Source organism: Hemitrygon akajei, chromosome 12, assembly GCF_048418815.1.
Source record: "Hemitrygon akajei chromosome 12, sHemAka1.3, whole genome shotgun sequence".
Lineage (NCBI taxonomy): Eukaryota > Metazoa > Chordata > Chondrichthyes > Myliobatiformes > Dasyatidae > Hemitrygon > Hemitrygon akajei.
This window is the reverse complement of record NC_133135.1, coordinates 63,617,997-63,645,441: the sequence shown is the minus strand read 5'-3', so window position 1 is coordinate 63,645,441 and position 27,445 is coordinate 63,617,997. Positions and strand designations below refer to the sequence as shown.

The following is a 27,445-nucleotide window of genomic DNA, read 5'->3' as shown; positions in this document are numbered from 1 at the left end:
TATCATTTTTTGATGCCGGTGAAAGCTGTGATGCAACATGCTGCTTTTTCACTCTTGCTTCCAGGTTTCTGGTATCAGTCAGATCAATGGTCAGAGATGAAAGAGGGGAAGAACTAAAAAGTACTTGTAGCAGAACTTGTACATCAAAACCTGCTTGTTGTTTCAGGCTGAATTAATTGTAGAACTTTTAATTTGTATTCTGCATGAACTGTCCATTCCAGCTTCCTTGATTATTCTAAAATCAGAAATATGTTTATGTTCTCTATCACTACCAAATAAGTGTTTGGAATTCTTCAATAGTTAGTGAATCTTTGAAATAATTCATATTTAGAGCCATTATTTGTGTCAAAAGGCAACGTAGATTTGATGACTGTAACCCCTTACCTTCTTGGATGGTTATTTCCCCATGGATGATCTTTCCCAAAGCAATCCTTTTAAAATAAATTTGTTTCTTGGTGCATTTAAAGTCAAATTGTCATTATTGATTTGCAACTCTTTTACTTAATAGCCCGAAGACCCAGCTAGTCCAGTTTCACTTACAGTTGGAAAGCTTGCCCATTTTGAGCCCTCAATTCGACAGAGCTTTGCAGGAGTTGTACCGTGGTCACCTCCTCAAGTGAACTGGAACCCTTGGACCAGCAGCAATATAGATGAAGGCCCACTTGCTTTTGTAAGTGAAGCATGTGCATTATAAAAATATGTAATTTTCTAATGAAAATGTCCATTAAAGAATGTCTTATGCTTTTAAACAAAACCATAATGAATTGGCAAGTGTACAACATTTGATAACTTGATTGTGTATATGAGGAGTAATAATTTATTTCACGCTCTAAAGGACTCAATATTTAAGTTTGTTTATTACATGTATATCAAACCATACAGTGAAATGCATCATTTTGTTAACAATCACACATTTCATTTTGAAACCAGTTATATAAAAGTTGGTTATCCATTGTAAAAGGAATGAGTCTATTTTGAATTAGAGGTCTCTTTGCTAGTAAAGATTTCTTTATCTCATCATCATCATTTGTCTTGTTCAATAAATCAATCAAATATTTTAATATAAGGGATTCTTTCTTTTCCCGTATCCATTTAGATTCCCATTTATATATAAAATCTTCTGGTATATTTTCTCCTATCTTATCTAACTCTATTCTAATCCATGCCAGTTTATCTTGATCAAAAAAAGATGCAATAAATCTAAGTTGATTTGCTTTATAATAATTCTTAAAATTTGGGAGTTGTACCCTCCTAGGTCAAATTTACATGTCAATTTTTCCAGCAATATTCTTGACATCTTACCTTTCCAAAGAGACTTCCTCACACCTTTATTCAACTCTTGGAAAAACTTCTGCGGCAGTTTTATTGGTAGTGTTTGGAATAAATACTCTAATCTTGGAAATATATTCATTTTTACAGCATTGACTCTACCTACTAATGTTATTGGTAACATCATCCATTTATCAAGATCTTCTTGAATTTTTTTCAATAATGGCAAATAATTTATATAAATTCTTTATATCGTTATCAACTGTTATACCTAAATATTTTATACCATTTATTAGCCATCTAAATTGAGTTACTAGTCAACATTGACTATAATCTCCTTTAGTAAGGGGTAAAATTTCACTTTTATCCCAATTTATTTTATACCCTAAGATTTTCCCATATTCTTCCAACCTAAAAGATAATTTACGCAACGAATGCAATGGGTTTGTTAAATAAATCAGAACATCATCAGCAAATAGATTAATCTTATATTCCTCCCGATTAACTCTGAAACCCATAATATCTGAATGGGTTCTAATTAATTCAGCTAATGGTTCTATCACCAATACAAATAGAGCAGGTGATAATGGATAACCTTGTCTAGTTGACTTTGTTAATTGAAATGGTGTTGAAATTTGGCCATTTGTCACTACTTTAGCTTTGGGACTAGTATTTAAAGTTTTAATCCAGTTTATAAAAGATTCTCCTGATCCATATTTTTCCAATACTTTAAATAAAAAAATCTCATTCCAATCTATCAAATGCTTTTACTGCATCCAAAGCAAGTGCCACGCTCATTTCATCCCTCTTTTGTGCCAAATGAATTATACTAAGTAACCGAGTTACATTATCTGCTGATTGTCTATTTTTAATAAATCCTGTTGATCCATATTTAAGAGTTAAACTGGGTCAAGCAATGTTAATGCCAAAACCTAATGAAATAGAAACTTTAATTCAAAAAGGAAAAATTAAAAAATTTACGTCTTGTATGTATAATTTGATTCAAAAACGGACAATTAAACCAAGAATTCATAAGTCAAGACAAAAATGGGAAACTGATTTGAATATTAAAATTGATGAAACAAATTGGTCAAGACTATGTCTTGATAGTATGACAAATAATAAATGTCCGACTTAGATTAGTACAATACAATTTTTTACATCAATTATATATTACACCACAAAAAATGAATAGGTTAAATCCAAATTTATCTGATCAATTTTTTTGATGTAATCAAGATATTGATACTTTTTTACATTCTACTTGATCCTGTGCTAAAATTCAACCTTTTTGGATAAATTTAAGAGTTTTACTGGAACAAATTATTGGAACACAACTTCCACATAACCCAATATTTTTATTAGGTGATATTGAAGAGATAAAACTGAAACCTAAATTGAACAAATATCAGAAAGAATTTATAAAAATTGCTTTGGCAGTTGCCAAAAAGACTATTGCAGTTACTTGGAAATCGGATTCATACTGAAGTATGGATCGTTGGAATAATTAAATTTTTAGCTGCATTCCACTTGGAAAAATTACTTATAATTTAAGAAATAAATATGACATATTTCTGAAAATTTGGCGCCCTTACTTACAAAAGATAGGATTAAATATATAGGTGCTCCGAAGAAAAAGTTATTAGTCATCTGGGGAAAGAATCAAATATATATATTAAAGCTACTTTGAGTTCCATGGAGCATGTGGGGATCTTCCAATATCTATCCTTCCTTCCTTCCCTCCCTTCCCTCTATTCTATTTCATGTAACTATATTAAAAAATTGAATAAAAAAACCAATCACACATCTGAGGGTATGCTGGGGATGCAGTCTGGAAGCGTTACCATATTCTGGTACCGATGTAATATGTCCACAATGTTAAGCAGAACAACACAGCACACAACAAGCAAAACAATCCCCATTCCTCTCTCCCATCCATGCACGTACGCAGTCCTTTAATCCCAGTACAGGCTGTCTCTCTTTGGCCTTTGTCTTCCAGCAGACTCTGACTTGGGCCTGCAGACATTAGATTTTGACTTCCCCAGCTGACTGGCTGAGATCTGAAAACTCAGCTCCGTCCAGTAGGCCTCTACTTCTGATTTAACTATCGGGCCTTGATCCTTAGCATCAATCCCAGGACACGCTAGGCTTCAAACTCCGGACTCACTGATGACGAGACCCCAAAAACTGGGCCTCAAGCTCTGGTCTCACTGATTTGTGAACCAGGGTGGGGGCGCGGCGGGTTTTGTCAGAACTTGTTGGATCAGAACATGGAACTCCGACTCTGGAATCTGCCAATGATTCACTTACATTGATGGAGCAGGGGAGGCCTTCCATCCACTTTTGGTCAGTCAGGCATCTTATCTCAGATGCCCCACGTCCACACCACTGCCCTTTAAATGTGAAGTGAAGACTTCGACTCCCGCCTGACTTGCCTGACCTTTAATTTCCCCTACATTCCTGTCCCTAAACAGTAACCTGCCCCCCACCCCCAATCTCCTCTCTGTCCCCAAAACTACCCATACAAATCTAAAAGACAATTAAAAAATCACCTACATCTGAGCTGTGGCCCAATGGAGGTCACAGCTAACTGCCATCGTGGAACTTTTCCACTTCAATTATTCCCCTTCATTTGTGGTGTTCCTCTGGCTTTGATTAAGAATGCATTGACTTCAATGTGTGATTTGGATTTTCCAATCAAAACTGCTACTCGTGATGCAAGATATTCCTTGTGTAATGTGAATTCCTGGGTACTCAAGAAATACTTCTATTTTAAAAATGTTCACTATATTAATTTAGTTACTTTAAATGTGCAGAATGAAGCTTGAGAGTAGGTTCTAAAGTACAGCATTTCATTAGGTGTTTTTTATGGTAGGTGGACATTCTTTATATTAGAAAATTTGAGATTATTGTCATAAAGGCGAACTATTGTAATTAAATGTAATGCACATTACTACCTTAAATGGTGAAGAAAATCATGGTCTGTTCTGCAGAACAATCAAAGCCACAGCTGAAAATGGCCAACATTGTCACTCTTGCTATCCTTAAAAGTGTTTGTCAATCTTGATTCATTGAATTTATTTTACCTTATTGGATGGTTTGAAGCCACACCACACACTACGATTATCTTTCATTCAACTATTAAATCTGACGAGGAACTACTCAACAACGTTACATTAAAGCCAAGGATATCACCTGCCTTTGAAAGTAAAAAAATCTATATTGCAAAATTAACGCAACAATTTTGTTAGTTTTTTTATTGATTTCATTTGAGACTGAGTGAAAAATTAATACAAAAGGCACTTTTCAAATATACATTTCTTTTGTCATTTAGTAAACTAAATGTTGCAATGTAATGGTTATTTTTTAGGCAACACCAGAGCAAATCAGTGTGGATTTGAAGGATGGATTACAGTATCAGCTGCAGAATGATAGCAATCTGCAAAAAGTATGTAACGTTTTATTAAATGTCTTGCCTTAGTTGTATTTTTAAATACTGACCACTTACTGAATCATTTGGTAACTTTAAGTATTATCTTTTGTAGCATGTTGATATATTGCATTAATTTAGTACTCTTAGATTTGATTCAGAGATTGAACTCGGGCCTTTGTGAATATTTCTACCTGGTTTTGCGCTGTTATTTTTCCATATAGTATTCTGGAATGGTCGCAGTATTGTCAGAAGTGCTGTCAATATCATTTTATGAAATCTATTACTTTCTTCAGTCTTAATACTGTTTCCAGATTATAAACATATTTACATAATTTCATTATCAGTATGTTTGAACATTATGCCCACAAGTTTCTATTTGGATACATAGAAATATATTTTTTGTGCTGTCAAAATCTTGAGCTGCCTGATCCAGTAAATGGCACATTGGGGCAATATAAATAATTTTCTTGCTCTAAACTAGAACTGAATTTATTGTTAATCTTATGATGGTGAAATGTTTGTTAATTTATTATCCTGCAAATAAATTCATATGTTTTGTGTACAGATGGGTACAATCCATGTTGCAAAATCATGCTGAATTCTATTAAGAGATGCTACACTTATTTTGAAACCTTCCACCTTTGGAAACCAGTCACTTAATCAAATGAAGTAAAACTAATGGATTACCTGGCATTGACATGGGCAACACATTCTAACATGGCTGAATTGTTCTCAGTCCATTTAGTTTGAGAAGTTTGTTTCTTTAGACACAAAGTTTGTGGTATAGGACAAAGGCAAAAGGTACATGGGAGCATCACAGCCTGCAGATTTCCAAGTCTCCCAACATTATGAGTTGGAAATATATTACTGTTTTTTTTCATTGGTACTGTGTCTGAACCTGGAGCTTTCTATAAGGCAACACTGAAGATTGCATGCCATTGTTTTCCCTATGGCATTTAGAAATGCACGGTAAATCATTGCCTTAGCAACAACATCCACATCCTGTATAACTAGGGTCAATGTGATTCAATAGAGATCCATCCATGTCTTCTGCCAGCATATTCTTCATTCATCCTCCCTCTTTTTAGGAGTTAAATCTTAATTTTAGTGTTTTTCCAAATGGTTGAAAATCTTGATTTTAATGTAACTTGCAAATGATGCATGGGAGTGTTTTAAGATCTCTTAAGCATTTCTAGATTTACTGAAATTTGGTCCACAAATTAACCTGCAGAATAGGATAAGGATATAAGATTTGCAGACCATGGTATTAGTTCTTGCCCCTGACTCTGATGAAAGGTATGTCCAAAGGTGCAGGAATATCAGTGGAATAGATATATATTTTTCTGAAGTTGGTTGCTGTTGGGGGGCAGTTTTGTAGGAAGACAGCAGTAATTAACCATGAAATGGAATGTGAAGATAAATTATGTAAATTAACAAATTTGAAAGAGATTTCAGATCTCTTGCTTGTTTATTTGAACACAAAGGAAAATTAAATTATGATGCAGAACGAATGTGCAGTACATGCTTGCCTGAGCATCAAAAGATATTAGATGTGCTAAATAATATAGCAAATGTTGAAAGAGACCAAGTGAGTATTGGAGATGTTGAAGATTGAAAAATCGACACATCCCTTGGACTTCAGAATTCGTGCCCCACAGTTTTATGAGATGTGGATTGATAAGTGATATTTTTTCAAAATTCCCAAGATAGTGTGGACTATATAAAATCTTAAAAATTCAGATATGCTAAGGTATCACTGAAAAGTGTGTCACCTAAAACACATGTCTAAGGGGTCATGGGTAGTGCATTGGCATACATAAGATTTTGGTTGAAGTAGAATATAAAGAAAATGAATTAATGGACATTTTTCAGGCTGGCACATTGTCTTTAACTTGCTGCCACAGTAATGTGATCAATCTGGGACCCTCAGATATTCATAATTTACATGAGTGACTTAACTGGGGGGAAAAGGTTGTCCTGTGAGAAGAGATGAATAAGACACATTCATAGATGTTAAAACTTAGAGAATTTAGTGATAATTTTTCAGAGGCAAACAAGATTCTGAGGCAAACAGGAGTAGATAGACAGTGGTTCAGTTTTAAACTTCAGATCTCATTGGGTATGCATCTTTCATTTTCTCTCTCAACTTCATCAAATAATCGAGCATACATTTGCAATCTTTTGCATCCTGACTTTGTTCACTCCATTATTACCAATCTTGCTTTTGGGTACTTGGGACCAGCACTAAAACTCTGCTTGTTTCTCCTGAATTATTTCTTTAAAACTTAGGAGGTTAACTAAGCTGTTATTTCACCATCTTTGTATCTCGTTATATGCTCAATATGAAATATTTTAGGGCATTTTAATATTTCAAAGGCGGCATTTTTTTCTCTGTAACAGTGCAACTTTGAAATAGTGTTATACTTGTTACTTGTCTTTTCAAAAGGGCAATTATTTTTGAATTGACAACAAGATTTTGTATCTTGCCACAGATAATCAGCGAAAGAAGCCAACTGCCAGTCAAAAATTTTGAAGAACAAATTCTTGAAGCAATCAATTCCCATTCAGTTATCATTATTCGAGGTCAAACTGGATGTGGTAAAACTACCCAAGTTCCTCAATACATTCTAGATGATTACATCAGAAAAGGCCGAGGTTCTGAGTGCAACATTGTAGTGACACAGGTGCGTGAGAAATAGTTGCAGAAAATGAGCCAGCCATTTACTTGTAATGCACAAGATAATTTCTGCTTGTTCACTCAATGTAATTCAATTCTTGCTGCAAAAGAATGGACTTGTTCACTTATTTACAGATAATTCTACGGCGGACAGGTGATTCTTGTTGGGTACATGATAGAACGCTGAATTGCCCTGTGATGGGTATCAGGATATTTCTGAATGTGTGATACTGATACCATCTATGTCCCAGATACTTGTCTGAAGCTGAATTGGATTGTTAATAAACCCGAACTGAGTTTTGAATTATGTTTCCATGTGGCCACAAGGAGCATTTCCAACAATACTCATGTCCATCCTTCCTCAGCTCACTTGCTGATAAAAGTTTATCCATGTAATCTCCAATCTGACTATTTCAACATATTCTCTTATTCATAAATTCTGGTCATGCAGAATTCTTGAAAAATCCATCCAAACATCTTGAGTTCTTGAAACATCTAGCAGTCACAAAAAAATTAGTGTAACTTTATGTTCATTGGTTAGAAGTTGTGCATTTGTGGCTACTCACTAATGGCACAAATGGACAAAAAGCAATTATAATGTGAAATTCAAATTAATAAGCATGATTTTTGTATGGAAGTATATTTATGTATTTTAATATGATGGTTAAGAATTATTTTTTAAAGGCTAGAATCGCAAATGAATAAATGGATTTTTTTTTTGTCATTCCCTATAAAACACGTCACTGGTTAGATGGTGTCTGTTGTGATGTAGTATATTGAGTTAATCCTTATGCAGTACTGCAAGGTATGCCTGTGTGCACTTTTATTACTTAAGTTCTTGTCTTTTATCTCCCCAGCCTCGACGCATTAGCGCTGTGTCAGTTGCAGAGCGTGTTGGTTGTGAACGAGGAGAAGAGCTGGGCAAGAGCTGTGGTTACAGTGTTCGATTTGAATCCATATTGCCAAGACCACATGGCAGTATAATGTTCTGTACTGTAGGTTGGTATATGCATGATAGTTGACTTGCAGTGAAACTGCATACCAGGGTGGCGTAGTGATTAACTTGACACTATTACAGATCAGCATGTTCCAAAGCTCAGCATTAAATTCTGGCGCTGTTCTGGAAGGAGTATGTCTGTTTTCCCTATGGAATGAATGGGTTTTCCCTGGGTGCTCAGTTTTCCTTCCACAGTCCGATTATTGGGTTAATTGGTCATTGCAGATTGTCCTGTAATTAGGTTAGGGGTAATCGGGGTTATCGGAGATTGCTGGGGCAGTGTGGCTTGAAGGGCCTACTCAGCACTGTATCGCTAAACAAATAAACTTAGCCATCATCAGTCCTCACTGACCATGCTGTTCTTGCTTCTATTTTAATCATTATGATTTGACAGAGGGAGATATTGTAAAACTTGTTAAAGATATTCATACCTAAGGCAGACGAGAATGAGACATTTGTTGGGGAGTGTTAGTGGGAATTAAATTTTATCATAGTTCAGTTTTGATTAGGATTGTCCCAAATCAGAATATATAAGCTTGTTTTATTACTGAACTAGCCTGTCTCAAAATAAGAATAAGACATAGCTGAGAAGCAATTTCTTCACTTGCAGGGCCGTGATTCCATGGCTACTCTAATTTAGAAGACTGTGGAGGCTCTGTTACTTGATTACATCCAAAGCAAAGATTAACTGATTTTTAAATATTAGCTACATCGAGAGTGGGAGAATTCCCACTCTATGTTGGAATTCTTTGAGGAAATAACAGGCAAGATAATCAAAGGAGAGTCAGTGGATGTTGTTTACTTGGATTTTCAGAAGACTTTTGACAAGGTGCCTCACATGAGGCTGCCTAACAAGATGAGAGTCCAGTGTATTGCAGGAAAGATACTGCATGGATAGAATATTGGCTGACTGGCAGCTGGCAAAGAATGGGAAGAAAAGGGGCCTTTTCTGGTTGGCTGCCAGTGACTAGTGGTATACTGTAGAGGTTGGTGTTGGGAGTGCTTCTTTTCACATTATACACAGTTTATCAATGATTTGGATGACGAAATTGATGGCTTTGTGGCCAACTTATGGATGATGCAAAAATAGGTGGAGGGCTGGTAATGTTGAGGAAGCAGAGAGTCTGAAGAAGGACTTAAGACAGATTAGGAGAATGGGTGAAGAAATGGCAGATGAAATATAGTGTAGAGAAGTGTATGGTCATGCACTTTGGTAGAAGGAATAAAGGTGTAGACTATTTTTCAAATTGGTGGAAAATTCAGAAATTGGAGGTGCAAGGGAACTTGGCATTCCTCGTGCACAATTCCCTGAAGGTTAATTTGCAGGTCGAGTCAGTGGCAAGGAAGGCAAATGCAATGTTGGCATTCATTTTGAATGGATTAGAATGTTAAAGCAAGGATGTAATGCTGAGATTTTATAAGATGATGGTTAGACTGCATGGAGTATTTAGCAGTTTTTTGCCACTTATTAAAGTATGTGCTGGCATTGTAGAGAGTCCAGAGGAGGTTAACGAGAATGATAGTGGGAATGAAAGGGTTAGCATGAGGTGCATTTGGTGGCTCTGGGCATGCTGTCACTGGAGTTTAGAAGAATGAGGAGGGATCTTATTGAAACCAATTGAATGTTGAAAGGCATAGATAGAGTGGATATGGAGAGGATGTTTCCTGTAGTGAGGTAGTTTAGGGCCAGAGGGCCTGTTTAGAGCTCTGAATGTCCAGGTGTCTGCGAAGTAAATTCTGGAAGCTTTCTGTCTTTGAAAGTTAGTGATAGTTTTATTACAAGGTATATCTTTCAATATGGTGAACCTTTGAAAGTTAGTAGAGTTGTAAGGATATGTGCTCGGGTATATATTATCACTGTTGTCAACAACACTCATGTGGTACAGCCCATCCCCAGGTTACGAGTGCCCAAATTGACACCAATTTGTACAAACTGTAATATTAAGTTCAAAACGGAGCCTGTTTGTTATCTATGGACAACCTGCATGCAGATAATTAAAACTACGTGACTAATTGGGTCAGGGTCAAACCATACAGTCAGCCCAAAGATCACTATGGACATCAAATATAATGTGTTGTGTTTAGTAAAAGTGATGACTTTTATATTTTTTCAGGGGTACTGTTGAGGAAACTAGAGGCTGGCCTTCGTGGTATAAGTCATGTAATTGTGGACGAAATTCATGAGCGAGATATTAATGTGAGTAATTGAACTCTAATCAAAATGGTATTTCAATTGTGGTTCTGTTCAATAATGATATCGGTTATTGACATTTACTTATTTTCCTGGAGGCATTGATTTTTCTTTCCTCTTACCTTAAAATTTACCGTATTTTCAATAGCCCAAAATGTGTATACTTCCATTTGCCACCATTCCTATTTGATTTCCCATTGTGTTGATATCATTTGCCAGAAAACTTTTTTTCAGGTACTCTATTAATTTCAGAAACAACCAGTGTTGCTTCCAGATCCTATCCCTTTGTCTTTGTAAGCATTCTCAGTGTTGTAGACTGCAGTTGATGTAATCTTGCAGTAATACTACAATTTTCTAATTTTTTTTATTGCTTGTGACGTTAGAATTTAGCTGTAGAAGCTTGTATATGAGATTGATTTATTATATGTGCCAATGTCAATTCATAAACTTCCTTTATAGGCTGAAAAGCACTGTTTTTTGGTAAATCTTCATTCCTCTACATTATGATCAAATACGCACAAGTTTGAAATTTGTAGATGTCAGTTACCTGTTAATCCCCACAGTGTTGTGAATAATAGAGATTGTTGTTCTATCATACAAGTTTTCTTTCTCAAAGTGTAAAAACCACAAGAATTTTGTTTTATGAGAATTTTGCAATAAGAGCTTGAGATTTGTGTGCATTGAATTTCAATATTTCAAACTCACTTAAGACTTGATTGCAGACTCATCCATAAGTACTTTAACATTTTCCTTCTTTTGCATTTTTCAAGGGACAGAAATAAGTATGCACAATATTTGTTTCTGAGTGTGCCCAAATTTGTCTGAACACAAGTCATTACACATAATGTCTTCAATGATGCTTTCTGAAAATTTAAAAGTCAATAGACAAGTCCTTGTATAGAACTGTTTGTTAGAGTAAATTAAAATTATCTGTATTCTCTTTCAGACTGATTTTCTTCTTGTGGTTTTACGTGATGTTGTCCAGTCATACCCAGATATCCATGTTATTCTCATGTCTGCCACCATTGACACCACCATGTTCAGAGAGTACTTTTTTAACTGTCCAATAATCGAAGTTCATGGAAGAACATTCCCTGTTCAAGGTATGTAGGATTTGCCTCAATTTTATACTTTTAATAGTTTATGTATAATTTAAGCCACTTACATCCTAATTGTGCATGTTACTTTAATTAACAGAGAAGTGTTTAATAATTTAAGATAAACTTTATGAAAAATGAGTTTCTCTACAGCCCTAATAGGTATATATTCCAAATTCCATGGGTGACTTTGGTCCTCTGTGGGACTTCTATTAAATGCCTTCAAAAAATCCAAATGCATCACATTCATTGGTTCTCCTTTAACTGTTCTACATATTGCATCCTTAAAAATCCCCAGTGGTTTATTCAAAACATATTTCTTTCATAAATTGATGTTGACTCTGCTCAGTCTTATGATCCATTTCATAGTACAGAGGATTCTGGTTAAATTGGCCCAATTAAGTGGCTGCCCAATTAGCCCAAGTTTCGTGGAAATAGTTTAATTTTCTTTTAAGGCAAATGCTGTTTAGAGTGACAAATTTAAATGAAATAGAGAACAAATTAGAACATTATTAATTCTACTACAGTACTAGCTTGTAATTGTTACTGACAGGAATTCGTCCAGTGTACGCTGCTGTATTCTTTTGACTGTAAATGAACAGAATAAGCACAGATTCTTAGGGTATCTGCTTTAGCTTGCGTCAAATCTTTTTGTGGCAACTTGGTAAGGGTCTGAAATGTTTTAAAGTCAAAATAAAAGACAACTTTATCAAAAATTACTGCTTTTTGAATTGGTACCCATGGGCTCAAATGGATGATGTAACACACGCACACATAACTGGCACTATTTAAAAAAACAGTTCACTCTAAGCACGGTGTAGTGCCTCCAACAGTCTTTTATCCCAATTAAGTGGTACAGTGTCCCTAATAAATTAAGGGTATCCCAGCTATTTTCTCAATGACTTTTTGATCTTTAAGAGTTATCCCAAATAAATGGCTGCCCTGCTAAACTGATGACCCTACTAACTGGATAGAATCCACTGTAATATGTATTGCATCTCTGGTTATAGTTTACAATATTTTCTCAACCACTTGTATTAGGTTAGGATGGGTACATGTATACTTTAAATTACTGTGGATTCCGGTTAATTCGGACCAGTACATTTTGGTCCAATTAGTCGGCTATACGAATTAGCTGAAGCTTCATGGAAATAGGTAAAAAAGTATAAAAAAGACAAACTACAGTTTAACTGAGTAACGAATTATGTATGTAAATGAAATGCAGAGCAAATTAGAACACTACCAAAACTTAATAGTAGTATAAAACTTTATTAATTGGTTAATAGTTATTGATGGAGGAATGAATCCATTCTATGCTGCCATATTCTTTTGATTTACTGCATTGAGCAAAATCAGCGCAGACACATAGTGCAGGTATTAGACTGTCTTTAAACAATGCTTTTAACGATTGCATCTGCCAGATATTCATTTTCATTGTAACGTTCAAGATGATTGACAAAACCTTTAAATTCTTCATAGTTCTTAATTTGCTGAAGTAGTGAAATTGTTTCATTTTCACTCCCAGCCACTTGTGACATCTCCCAGGTGTGAATGCCTGAAAGCACAGTGAGCAAACCAGTTACGAATTGTCTTAATGCTTATTACTTGCTGACCATCAGTGACAAAAATCACTGCATTTTGAACACAAACACATGCAAATGACAGTATTTTATTAAAAAAAGTTGTTCAGTCACACAATGCGGACACAATTGATGTTACTTAGAAACTGGCAGCATTTTCTCATCCTAATTAAACAGCCTAGTGTCCCAAGTAAAAGAAGGGAATCCTTCCTGTCAGGAATGGACAGGAGGAGGAGTATAGGAAACTGATACAGGACTTTGTGATATGGTGCAACTCAAACTACCTGCGTCTCAATATCACCAAGACCAAGGAGATGGTGATGGACTTTAGGAGATCTAGGCCTCATATGGAGCCAGTGATCATTAATGGAGAATGTGTGGAGCAGGTTAAGACCTACAAGTATCTGGGAGTACAGTTAGACGAGAAGCTAGACTGGACTGCCAACACAGATGCCTTGTGCAGGAAGGCACAGAGTCGACTGTACTTCCTTAGAAGGTTGGCGTCATTCAATGTCTGTAGTGAGATGCTGAAGATGTTCTATAGGTCAGTTGTGGAGAGCGCCCTCTTCTTCGTGGTGGCGTGTTGGGGAGGAAGCATTAAGAAGAGGGACGCCTCACGTCTTAATAAGCTGGTAAGGAAGGCGGGCTCTGTCGTGGGCAAAGTACTGGAGAGTATAACATCGGTAGCTGAGCGAAGGGCGCTGAGTAGGCTACGGTCAATTATGGAAAACTCTGAACATCCTCTACATAGCACCATCCAGAGACAGAGAAGCAGTTTCAGCGACAGGTTACTATCAATGCAATGCTCCTCAGACAGGATGAAGAGGTCAATACTCCCCAATGCCATTAGGCTTTACAATTCAACCGCCAGGACTTAAGAACTTTTTAAAAGCTATTATTAATGCTTTTTGAGATAGTGATTTAGATGCATATCATATTTTTTACTGAGTTAAGTATTGTATGTAATTAGTTTTGCTACAACAAGTGTATGGGACATTGGAAAAAAAGTTGAATTTCCCCATGGGGATGAATAAAGTATCTATCTATCTATCTAGTAATTTTCTCAATTAGTTGTCCCAGATTAGCGGCTTCCTCAATTAACTGATAGCTCAATTGACCGGAATCCACTGTATATGGTTGAACAGTCCTCTACCATACAGTCCTGCTTTGATGCTAAACACTTAATTGTTCTACTCATAGAACTTGGTGGTCCTTCTGCTTTGATGAATTTAGTACTTCAAGAATCTGTCTTGTTTATTTCAGAATATTTTTTAGAAGACTGTATACAGATGACTGGGTTTGTTCCTCCTCCAAGAGACAAAAAGAAGAAGGACAAAGATGAAGAAGGTGGTGATGATGAGGAGGTATAAACAGACATGGAATTTTATTGGGCATATTTAAGCTTTCAAGATCAAACTCCACAATGTTCTCTAAAACTAGTATTTGTCGGAAAGAATTGGGTAGATTTGCTGATTTTTAAAAATATATAAATATTGAACAAGATTTCTGGATTAAAACCAAATTTCAAGATACAGTTCTTTGAATCTATTCACTGTTTTTGATTTATCTATACAAAGAGCTAATCAAATTTTAGCAGCAGGTGAACTCTCATGCAGAGTGGTTGTCAATATTTTATACAGCAGCTTGGGCTACAAGAAGATTTGGTTAATTTGCCCTGAAGAGCATCTGTAGAAAGGGAGAATAAAACTACATCTGTGTAAGTCCCTGCAGCATTTGGTGATCCTATGATCTCTGTCCTGGAGGCTGATGTCAGAACATCTTTCAAGAGTGTGAACCCTTGCAAGGTGTCAAGCCCTGATGGTGTACCTGGTAGGGCACTAAAAACCTGTGCCAACCAACTGGCTGGAATGTTCAAAGATCTCTTCAATCTTTCATTGCTACAGTCTGAGGTTTCCTCTTGCTTCAAAAGGACAACAATCAGAGCAGTGCTCAAGAAGAGCAGGGTGAGCTGCCTCAATGATTGTCACCCTGTTGCACTCACACTTACTGTGATGAAGTGCTTTGCAATGTTGCTCATGGTCAGAATCAACTCCTGCCTAAGCAAAGACCTGGACTTGCTGTAATTTGCCTATTACCACAGTAGGTCTACAGTGAATGCTCTCACTGGCTTTGGATCACCTGGAATACCTAGGTCAGGCTGCTGTTTATTGATTATAGCTCAACACAGTCATTCACTCAGTTCTAATCAAAAATTTCTAAAACCAAGGCTTCCGTACCTCTCTCTGCAACTGAATTCTTGACTTCCGCACCAGCAGAATAATGTCATTGCTGATCAAAATAACATCTGCTCATTTCTGATGATCAACACCAGCACATCTTAAAGATACATGCTTAGCCCATTGTTCTATTCTCTGTCTACTCCCAACGACTGTGTGGCTAGGCGCAACTCAAACACCATCTGTTAATTTGATGAGGACACAACTATTGTTGGTAGAATTTCAGATGGTAGCAAGGTGTACAGGAGCAAAGTGGATCAGCTGGTTGAGTGGTGTTATAACAACCTTGCACTCAACATCAGTAAAATCAAGGAATTGATTGTGGACTTCAGGAAAGGAAATTTGAGGGAACACAAACCAGTCCTCATTGAGCGATCAAGTCCTCATTGAGCGATTGAGTGAAAAGGGTGAGCAGTTTCAAATTCCTGGGTGTCGCTGTCTCTGAAGATCTATCCTAGGCCCAGCATACAGTTAGAAAGACATGGCAGCAGCCATGTTTCATTTGGAGTTTTGAGGAGGTTTGATATGTCACCAAAGACTCACAAATTTCTGCAGATGTTCCATAGAGAGCGTTCGAACTGGTTGTATTACCATCTGATCTGGAAGGGCCACTGCACTGGATTGGAAAAACTGCAGAATATAAACTGAGCCAGTTGTATCATGGACTTTAGCCTCCATAGCAGAGAGGGCACCTTCAAGAGGTAATGCCTCAAAAAGGCAGCTTCCATCATTAATTACCCCCATCATCCAGGACATGCCTTCCTATTGCTCCCATCTAGAAGGAGGTACAACAGCCTGAAGACACAGTTTCAGGAACAGCTTCTTCCCCTCCGCCATCAGTGAACTCATGAACATTACCTTACTATTGTTTTGCTCACTTTTTGCATTACTTTATATATACATATACACACTTATTGTTCTTTTTGATTATTAAATTGATATATTGCTGCCGCAAAACAACAAATTTCTTAACACGTGCCAGTGATATTAGACCTGATTCTGATTCTGGCCTGCTCAGGTCAGGGCAATAGTAAAAAGGAACTCACAAAAGATTAGCTAGAGGAACTCAGCTAGTCGGGCAGCATCTATGGAAACGAATAAACCATCTGCTGTTTTAGGTTGGGAGTGGAAGGGGGAAGATGCCAGAATAAAAAGTTGGGGGGAGGGGAAGGAGACTAGCCAGAAGGCAGTAGGTGAAGCCAAGTGGGTGCGAGAGGTAAAGGGCTAGAGAAGAAGGAATCTGATAGGAGAGGAGAGTAGACCTAGGGAAGGAAGAAGGGACCTGGAGAAGTGATAGGCGGGTGAGAAGAGGTAAAAGGCCAGTATGGGGAGTAGAAGAGGGGAGGGGAAATAAATTACCAGAGCTGAGATCCATATTAATGCATCAAGTTGGAGGCTATCCAGATGGAATATAAGTTTATAGTTCTGCTGAGTACAATAAGTTTTTCTAGGGTATTTAAAGTTACAGCCAGCTGGCATTGGAATAAAAGAAGCTAAGCTCTCTTTTTGCAGCATAGATTGCTGAGATCATGTATGTGTTAATGAAGTTTGAACTGTGATAATGGGCTGAATTTATTAAAATATAATTGAAAGTGATTTTTTTGAGATATGCAATTCATAGGATTGGCTATATCCTAAAATAAATATTTGATCATTTGAAGTGAGATTTGTTGAATTGTAATATCTGCATTGTTACAGGTTAACTGCAACAGCATTTGTGGTGATGATTATGGTCCAGAAACCAAACGTGCTATGGCGCAGATGAGTGAAAAGGAGACCCCATTTGAACTGATAGAAGCATTACTCAAGTATATTGAAACATTGGAAGTCGAAGGAGCAGTTCTTGTTTTCTTGCCTGGGTGGAACTTGATTTTTGCTATGCAAAGACATCTGGAAATGAATTCTTACTTTGGTTTGTGTTTGTCTTACTCTTATGTAATTTCATTTATTTGGTTTATTTTGTTGATCTCTAAACACTGTTTTTCATTTTCATTCAAGAGGCAATCTGCAGGTACTGGAAATCCAAGCAACACATTCAAAATGATGGAGGAACTCAGTCCTGATGAAGGGTCTTTGTCTGAAACATTAACTGTATTCTTTTTCATAGCTGCTGCCTTGCCTGCTGAGTTCCTCCAGCATTTTTTGGGTGTTGTTTTTATTCCCATTCGTGGTTCTGTGCACGTGGCTTGAGAGTGACTGTTGTTTCTGTACTCCAAATGAGAGTTGTTGATTTGAACCTTTAATCACATACAAGAAAGACTTAATTTGCCTCTAAGGTTCTACTGATCAAACATAAAAACTTTCAGGACATTAGGTCAAGATTACTTCTATTGTCTTACCAATTTTAATGTGTCTCAAATTTTCTTTGAGCTGACTAGTGGCATCAGCTGGACTTCAGGTCAAGAGGTCCCAAGTTCGAATCCAGCCGGCTCCCTTGCATGCTCTCCATCCGTGCCTGGGTTCTAGCAACTCAACCTTGTAAAAAAAACACACCTGGAGAGGGATGGGCTCCGCCAGGTTTCAGATGCCCAAGACCTGCCATATGATGAGCAATTGCCAAAAAGATCAGTGTAAAAAGTTTGTCCTGACGGCGCTGTGACAACTCCACTGGGAGTTAAAGACACGGACACAGTCCCACACACACACTCACTCTCACACGCACACTCGCGTGCACTCTCTCTCTCCAACACCCCCACACCCCTCCCCTCTCTCTCTCTCCCCCCTCAGTGTCTCTCACACACTCTCTCACACTCCCTCTCTCACTCACTCTCTCACACTCTCACACACTCACTCTCACTCTCACACACACTCAACACACACTCACTCTCTCACACACTCACACTCACTGTCTCTCACTCTCACACACTCTCACTCTCACATTCTCTCTCACAATCTCACACTCTCTCTCCCCCGCTCCGTGCTCTTGCTCTCTCACACTCACTCATTCTCATTCCACTGAGGTTTATTTCTTGATGTTTACTTCCAGTTATTGTACCTTCCCATTCCCAGATTCAAAATCCTGTGAAAATGTATGTGTTTTCATGCAGGTTGTCACATTTTTCTTGCTTGATTGTGATTCAAACACTTTGAATTCCCTAGCCCAAGAAAATGCTTGTGTAATATTAGCATCTGGTACCATAACCTGTACACCATGTAACCTAAGTATTCTAGTCTTCTGATCTTAAATTATTGGGTCAATATTTAAACTATTTGGGTCCTGCGAAATTTTAATGTTGATATTAATGTAACCATACTTAAGCATTTTACAGAACACTTTGTTCTAAAAGTTAGAGTATGTTTTTCATTGAGGAATTTGAAATATTTTATTGAAGCACTGTAACTTTTTTTTAACTTAACAGGAAGCCATAGATACAGAATTCTGCCATTACATTCGCAGATTCCAAGAGAGGAACAGCGCAGGGTGTTTGATCCTGTACCAACAGGAGTCAGAAAGGTTAGATTGGGAATTCTAATTTAGATCTGACAGTAAATTTAAAGCAAACAATAAATTTACTCGATTGGTTTTCAATATTTCATTTATAGTACAACTGCAATTTTGGGGAAAAATCTTGGGATCATAGAAAGGATGAAATGGGGAAGGGAAATACAATGGCCTACTGATATTTTGCAGACACACTTTATATTTTGAGTCATAGTAGATTGTTCCAGCTAAATCTGCAAGGTAAATGAAGCTTTAGCACTATAAATGCAAGAAATATTCAGTAGTATGAAATTTAACCGATATTTGAGTATGTGAGCAATGATCCCGATTTTAATTTTCTACCACCAGGTAATTTTGGCTACAAACATTGCAGAAACGAGCATTACCATTAATGACGTAGTTTATGTCATTGATTCATGCAAGTAAGTGATCATATAAATATGAATTTAAAAAAACAAAATATTAATTTATAATTATTTAAATACTCAAGCTCATATGTATATACCAACTTTGATGTTTCAGTATTTTCTTATACAGGTTCTGGGATGACTTTTGTAATATAGGAAATGATTTTTGAAAAGCAGATGCAGTATCCAGTGATAAGAAATTAATGTCATTAACTCTGTGGAGGAGAGGGATGTTGGCCAGCTAACATTGAATATCTGGATATTTCTAACTAATAAAATAAGTAGAAACAAGAGCAAGCCATTCAGCTGCTTCTGCCTACTCTGTTTCAGTAAGATTGTGGCTAATTTCTTTCTGCAGTTCTGTCACTAACCTTAATATTGATTAACATAATTCTATTATATTTTAAAAAACCACAAAATGCTGGCAGAACTCAGTAGGCCAGACAGCATCTGTGGGAGGAGGTAATAACGACATTTTGGGCCGAAACCCTTCATCAGGAGTGGAGTAACATGGGATGGTTGAGGGGGGATAAGAAGTGGGGGGAGGGATGAAGTAGCGTCCTTGAATAACTTACAGACCCAGTTCCTTCCTTAGATCAATTTGTTTATTTTCTGTTATTTATATCAATTATTTTTTTTTAATAACCCGAACCGTCCCACAATACCATTGTCCACCCTACCCCAGCTCCCTTTGCCTGGAGTCCTCAACCCCCATTACCCAAACCTTCCCCCAGGCCTGTCCTGCCCCACAATTAGCTACTGCACAACCCCCAAATCACAGCACCTAGTCCCTACAAGAAAACCCCAAATCTAAATCCAAAGCACTGTCCATAAACAATAACTCCGCCATTTTAACTTAAAGTCCAGAATGGAGGTTAATGAGGAGAAGATCCCAATAAAGGCAAGTCGGGGACCGAGATGATGACAACGTGGACCAAAACAAAGTGGCAGGGTAAAGCGAACAGCATCTCCAATACGAGATCCAGAAACACTAGAGGGTTATTTTGCCCACTGCCCGCATACTCGCACCCTAACCCTCACCCTCACCGGTCAACGGAGCAATACCTTATCTCCCGCCTAGGTAGCCTCCTTCCTGCCGGCATGAACATCCAACTCACTGACCTCCATTGATACCCCTGCCCCCCACCCTTACCCCCATCCCTATCTATTATTTTAGTCTGGTTCTCTTTCTCTCTCTTTCCCCCCTCACTATAATCTCTCCCCCCAGCCCTACCTTTCTTTCTCTTTTATTTCCCATAATTCGCCACCTTCCCCCAGCCCATTTCCCTCCAGCCTATCACTTCCCAGCTCTCTACTTTATCCCTCCCCCTACTTCTTATCCCCCCTCGACCATCCCATGTTACTTCACTCCTGATGAAGGGTTTCGGCCCGAAATGTCATTATTACCTCTTCCCATAGATGCTGTCTGGCCTGCTGAGTTCTGCCAGCATTTTGTGGTTTTTTAAAATTTATTTCCAGCATCTGCAGATTCACTCGTGTTGCCTTCTATTGATATTTTCTGTTTTTGTCTTAAATGTACTTGAGGGCTGAGCCTTACAGCCCTCTTGGTTAAAGAAATCCAACTTGGGGCCCTGTGGTCAGGAAATGTTTTTCTCATCAGTCCTGATTGATTGATGCCTTATTTAGTAAGTTAATGCAAATATGTTTAATATATTGGGCTAGACAGGAAGCTAAATGTTTTTCTTTCAGGGTGTGGAGAAAATCTTTTTAGATATTGTGGATACTATTTTGGCAGAAAGTTAAGACAAAAAGAAAGGTCTTCAGTAAGCAGTTATTCATGGAAGACAATATCCATCTTATATCTTTTGTGTTGGCTGTAATAAAATCTCTGTCTTGGCACCTAAAGGTCAAGAAATGTTACTTCAGACAGTTGAATTGTTTATTCCAAGAGGATTAGGACCTAATGTGTACCCTCATTGTATCAGAGTATTACCAAAGGACATCAGTTCTGGCATGGATTTCTTTTTCAGTAATTCAATAGAAATGATCTTACCCTAAAGAAAACCATGATATAGCATTGTCTTATCAACAGCTATGACCTATCAGCACTTTTAACAGATCTAAAAATTGGAGATCTTTTGTTTGTAATTGAAGAATTTATAAGTAGTTGATCAATAGCATTAATTAAATTGTTAGTTCATCTGAACATTATTGCTCAAGGAATCAATGAGGCCTCATTCCTTTAGCCATCTAGAGTTATATTCAGAAATCTCATTTCATTAACAAGTTTAAATTGATCATTCCCATGTCAAGTGTTGAGCTCTACACCTTATTTGAATGTAATTTTCAGACAGAAAATGAAGCTGTTTACATCTCACAACAATATGACCAATTACGCCACAGTGTGGGCTTCCAAGACCAATTTGGAACAGCGACGGGGTAGAGCAGGCCGTGTCCGACCTGGCTTCTGCTTCCATCTCTGTAGCAAGGCACGTTTTGAGAGGTATGAATTAAATAATAGATCTTTAAAATCTGACATTTATGAGTAGGTTGTCTTGCAGTCTATGTCACTAAGCTGTCATCTTCAATAAATTAGAAATCAAATTTTAACTTGTTGAATTTGATGTAAAATTTGCATGTTAATTAGAGATTTTTTTGGAAAAGGTAAATTTCTGGAGATTTCTGTTTTGTTGTTTCATGAACAATCTAAATTTGTCTATGCTCAGACTTGAGACCCACATGACTCCCGAGATATTCCGTACACCTCTTCATGAAGTGGCTCTAAGCATCAAACTTCTTCGTCTGGGAGGAATTGGACCATTTCTGGCTAAAGCTATTGAACCCCCACCACTGGATGCAGTTATTGAGGCAGAACACACTTTGCGAGGTGAATCCTGGTTATATGATATTGAGCTACTTCATAGATGATAAAAAAAATTGACAAACTTCGAAATCCTTAAAAGACGAAACTCCCTTGCAGTAAATTACTGATTTTTTTAAACGATTATGTTACTTTGACTGAGAAATGTTGAAGGAAATACATACCCTCCCATTGTGGTTTGTATTGTGATATTCCATTCTACTTTGAAATCAGGAAATCATTCAGTTCCATTGAAGCAATGAAATCTGAATTGATGTTGAAGTTGGTTTAATCTCAATACTTTTTGAATATTTAATTTGACCAAGCTACAGTGCTCTTCAGCCTTTCACCATAATTCAGATTACTAATTTACTGCAGTTAGAAAGAGGGCGAAATGAGAAAAATGGTTGATTGAGAAGGTCAAGGAAAATATTAAATGAAAAGTAGTGAATGCTAAGAGATTGAAGTTAGTAATAGACCAGAAGACAGTGGATCTTTCAGGACCCAGCTATAAATGGTGGGGGAAATTGATTTGAAAACTGGCAAGTCATAGCAGCAGGAGCGTCTGTAGACATATTAAAAGGAAGAGGGCAGCATGAGTAAAAGATCATTGGAGGCTAAGATGAAGGAATTAATACTGGGAAGCAAGGAAAAGGCAGGAAATCAGAACTTGGCATCGTTCTTCGTGGGGGAAGACAGTAGAAATATTCCACAGATATGGGATAGGTTGGTTTCATATAGAATAGGAAAGTTTGTAGTAACTCGCATCCCAAAGGCATGGGTTGGTAGATTGGCCACTTAAAATTGCTCATTGTGTGTAGATCTGTGACAGAATCTTTCAGGTAGAAGGCAGAGGTTTATGGAAGTAAGATGGGTAAAGATAACATTAATGTAAAAAGTGGTGCTTGATGTTTAGTATGGTCTCTAGGCTGAAGGACCTCGTTCCAAGATATCTATATCTGTGATTCTCTTCCCTATCACAGTGTTTAAGATATTGAAAAAGTAAATGGGACTGCAATGTTCCAAGGGTTCTGAAGCATGTGGTGAAAAGATGTGGCTGCAGATTTGGTTGAAGTTTTTTAAAACTCATTGATTTTAGGGAGTGTATCTGTGGATCATAAAACTATGAATGTGATGATATTGTTCAAGAAGAAAACAATAGGCCATTTAACATCTGTTGTTGACAAAATTTTGGATGAAACTAGCTGTTTGCTTAGAGAAGCTTATTACAATCTAATCGAGTCAGCCTGGAGTTTTGAAAAGAAGCTCATGTTTGACTAATTTTCTAGAGTCCATTTGTAAAGATAGAGGGAGCTGTGTAGATGTAGTGTGTTTGGATTTTCAGAAGGCATATCATGATGCTTTTTTTTGCCGGTGGGGGGAGGGGAATTTTTGCTCGCTGCGCCTTATGCGTGGGAGGGGGAAGCTGGGGGGACTTTGGGATTCTAGCATTTAACTGTCATTCATTGTTTGGGGCACTCCTCTGTTTTCGTGGATGGTTGTGAAGAAAAAGCATTTCCGGATGTATATTGTATGCAGTTCTCTGACGTTAAATTGTACCTTTGAAGCAGGCTAGTGCACACGATGAGCTCACTGTCTTGGAGGTACATGTCAACATTCACAGAAGACTGGCCTTCACTGATAAAACAGAATTGGAATAAATTGATCTTTTTTTCAGGCTGGATAGATGACATTAGTGGATTGCCATGAAGATCAGTTCTTCTCAAATATTTACCACCGTTTTAAATTCATTCAAAGGATGTGGATTGTATAGGCTGAGTTGCTGTTTAATTGCCCATCCCTCTTTGCCCATGAGAAAGTAGTGGTGAACTGCAACCTTGAACTGCTGTAAGCCTCGAGGTTTATGTGTACCTCAATACTGTTCAGGAGAGAGATCCAGAAATAATGATAATGGCAATATATTTCCAGAGCAGGAGTGTCCTGGTCCCATCCTTTTGCTGTTGTCCATCTAGCTGATAGAGGTACTAGGTTTGGAAGGTGCTGTCTAAGGAATCTTGGAGAATTGCTGTAGTGCATTCTGTCATTGGTACTAGTTGCTGCTACAGTATGTTGGTAATGGTAGAAATGAATGATTGTGGATGGGGTGCCTATCAACTAGACTGCTTGTTGTGGAAACTGTACTTATCTAAACAAATAAATAGTATTCCATTATACTCCTGACTTGAGCCTTGTAGAGATTGGATGGACTTTGGAGAGTTGAGTTAGTTGCTGCAGAATTTGAATCTCTGGTCGCTTGTAGGCATGTTATGTATATGGCTACTCTAGATCTGTTTCTGGTCAATGGCAACTCACAGGAAATTGATAGTGGTGGAAGTAAATGCTAATGGTAGAATGGCATGTCTGGGGGGTGATAGCTGGCTTTTCTCTTGTTGGATATTGTCATAATCTGGCTCTTGTATGACACATATTTTATTTTTTACCTATTGGCCCAGGCTTGATACTGTCCAGATCTTGCTGTATTTACTTGTTGACCGCTTAATTATGTGAAGAGTTGTTGCGAATGTTGCTGAACAACGTGCACTCATCAGTGCCAATTTCTACTTCTGACCTTGTTGCAGCAGTTTTGGAATGGCTTGGTCAAGAACTCTTATTACCATCTACCAGGGTGAGATATGAACCCAGGTTTGCAGATACCCTGGGTATCTAGATTATTCATCAGGTCACAAACAAGAGATTTGCAGATGCTGGAAATCCAAAGAAACACACCCAAGATGTTGGTGGAACACAGCAGGACAGCAGGAAATAAATAAGCAGTCAATGCTTTGGGCTGAGACCCTTCATCAGGACTGGAAAGGAAAAGGGAGAGTGTCAGAATAGGAAGGTGGGGGAGGGGAAGGATGACAAGCTAGAAGGTGACAGGTGCCGTCAGGTGTGTGGAAAAGGGGGATGAAGTAAGAAGCTGGGAGATGATAGGTGGAACAGGCAAAGAGATGGAGAAGAAGGAATCTGACAGGAGAAGAGAGAGGACTATGGAAGAAAGGTATTAGGGGGAGGTGATAGGTAGGTGAGGAGAAAAGGCTTGAGTGTGAAATAGAAGAGGGAAGGGGTAGAGAAAAAAATACCGGGTTGGAGAAATCAATATTTATGCCACCAGGTTGGAGGCAAACTGGATAGAATATGAGGTATTGTTCCTCTAAACTAAGAGTATTCTCATTGTGGTAGAAGAGGACCTCTTGGGGCTCTAAATGGAGACTAGGAAGGAGGCAAATGGTCTGGTGTAGCATTACTGTTGCTAGCAGGGATATGTGCCAGGAGGGACATTAGTGCGAAGGGATGAATGGACAAGGGAATCATGGTGGAACGATCCCTGTGAAGAGTTGGGGGCGTAAAGATCTGTTTGGTGGTTGGATCACATTGAAGATAGTGGAAGTTGTTGAGAATGATATGTAAGATGTGGATCCTCATAGGGGTGATAGGTGAGGAACGGTTAAAGCGGTGAGAAGATGGGATGGGTTCAGATGTCTGGAAAATTAAAGGAGATGTGAATGAGGGCAGAAGTGGAAGAAGGGACACCCCATTCTTTGAAGAACGAGTTAATTTCTGTCCTAGAAAGGAAAGCTTCATCCTGGGAACAGATGTGGCAGAGACAAAGGGAATGACATTTTTACAGGAGACAGAGTGGAAGGAGCTATAGTCAGGATGGCCATGGGCAATGGTGGGTTTATAAAAGTTATCAGTAGGCAATTGGTCTCCAGTCATGGAGACTGAGTAATCAAGAAAAGGGAAAGAAGTATCAGAAGGGGCCAAGTGAGTTCAAGGGCTGGAAGTTGGAGGCAAAAGTGATGAAATTGACAAGCTCAGTGTGGGTGCATGAAACAGCACCAATGCAGTCTGGGGTGAAGTCAGAGCTGGAAGCTGCTTCTGAAGGCACTTGTGATCATTGGAACTGGGCTGTTGATAATGGTATTCGTGGTCTGGCAGTGTCCGATTGAATTGAGGTCCAAATGGGAGGCCGCAGGAACCACGGTCTGGAGGCATTGGAGACAGCAGGGTGCACTAGGGGTTGAGGAGAAGTCCAGAGGGAAGTGATCCCCAGAGCTGTGATAGAGACTGAGACAGGGCCCTTAGGTATCCGTATAGCAGAGAGGGTGGCGTGTAGACTTCGCAGGGGGAAAATGCGTAAAATGTGCAATTTCCTGATGGCCAACCATTTTAGCACCTATCCCCATTCCCATTCTGACGTGTCAGTGCATGTCCTCCTCTTCTGCCACAATGAGGGCACTCTCAGGTTGGCAGAGTTACACATTATTTGCCTTCCATGTAGCCTCCAACCTGATGGCATGAGTATTGATTTCTCCAACTTGTGGCAATTTTTTCCCCCTCCCCCTAGTCTCCTCTTCTCCTCACTTGCCTGTCACCTACCCCACGTGCCCCTCTTCGTCCCCTTACTTCCATGCTCCCCTTTCCTTATCAGATTCTCATCTCCCCTCTCTGACCCACCTGGCTTCACCTATCACCTGCTAGCTTGTTTTCATTTCCCTCCCCTCCCGCATTTTTCTGGCATCCTTCCCTTTCCTTTCCAGTCCTGATGAAGGGTCTCAGTCTGAAAAAATGTCAGCTATTTATTCACTTCCGTAGAAGCTCCCTGACCAGCATTTTATGTGTTATTAATTGAGTGTTAATACCACCGTATCACCACCTCTCCAGTGTTCATAACTTAAAAGGAAGGGCTATTAGAAAAGGTTCTGAGTTTGTTGATGAGTCAAAAACAGGTAGGAAAGCATGCTACAATGAGGATACTTGATTCTGCAATTGAATATAGATTAAGTGTGTCGGCAAAAAATGTGGCAAATGGAGTTTAGTGTAGACAGTTTTGAGGTTATGCCCTTAAGTGGGAAATATGGCATGCCGTTATTGAGATGGAGAGAAACTACCACAGAGGGATTGAACTGTTGTTCCTGTAGGTGCTGCAAGGAGTTTGAAACACAACTGAATTAGATGTGACAGGTAAATCGGAGTTAAGAAATACATAAGTATTGTTATAATTGGATTTGGTGTTGGGTAGGTCATACTCTGGAATACCCATTCAGCTTTGGTTGCCTTATTTAAGAAAGGGTACAGGTGTACTGAAGTCATTTCAGAAGATATTCACTAATATAATTCCTGTGATGAGATTGTTGTCATACATTCTTTGCAGTTAGAAGAATGAAGGGTGATCTTTTTGAAAAATAACATGATCTTGAGGGGACATGCTCGACGTTGGGAGAATTTTGCTTAAAAGTCTGATAATTACCAGATAATGTTTGAGCTTTAAAATTGGAAGCTGTAGGATG

General features: G+C 38.2%; 1 protein-coding gene across 3 annotated transcripts in view; it reads left to right on the top strand.

Annotated features, from left to right (window-relative positions):
- dhx9 (DEAH (Asp-Glu-Ala-His) box helicase 9) overlaps positions 1-27,445 on the top strand; it is an 89,601-nt gene that overhangs the window by 40,903 nt on the left and 21,253 nt on the right. For all 3 annotated transcript variants that reach the window (XM_073063282.1, XM_073063283.1, XM_073063284.1), the window contains 12 exons: positions 509-670; positions 4,640-4,717; positions 7,195-7,386; positions 8,237-8,378; positions 10,491-10,573; positions 11,514-11,670; positions 14,508-14,608; positions 17,180-17,393; positions 18,841-18,935; positions 19,272-19,345; positions 21,642-21,794; positions 22,018-22,178. In XM_073063282.1, coding sequence (XP_072919383.1) covers positions 509-670; positions 4,640-4,717; positions 7,195-7,386; positions 8,237-8,378; positions 10,491-10,573; positions 11,514-11,670; positions 14,508-14,608; positions 17,180-17,393; positions 18,841-18,935; positions 19,272-19,345; positions 21,642-21,794; positions 22,018-22,178 — 1,612 coding nt within the window. The remainder of the gene's footprint in view (positions 1-508; positions 671-4,639; positions 4,718-7,194; positions 7,387-8,236; positions 8,379-10,490; positions 10,574-11,513; positions 11,671-14,507; positions 14,609-17,179; positions 17,394-18,840; positions 18,936-19,271; positions 19,346-21,641; positions 21,795-22,017; positions 22,179-27,445) is intronic.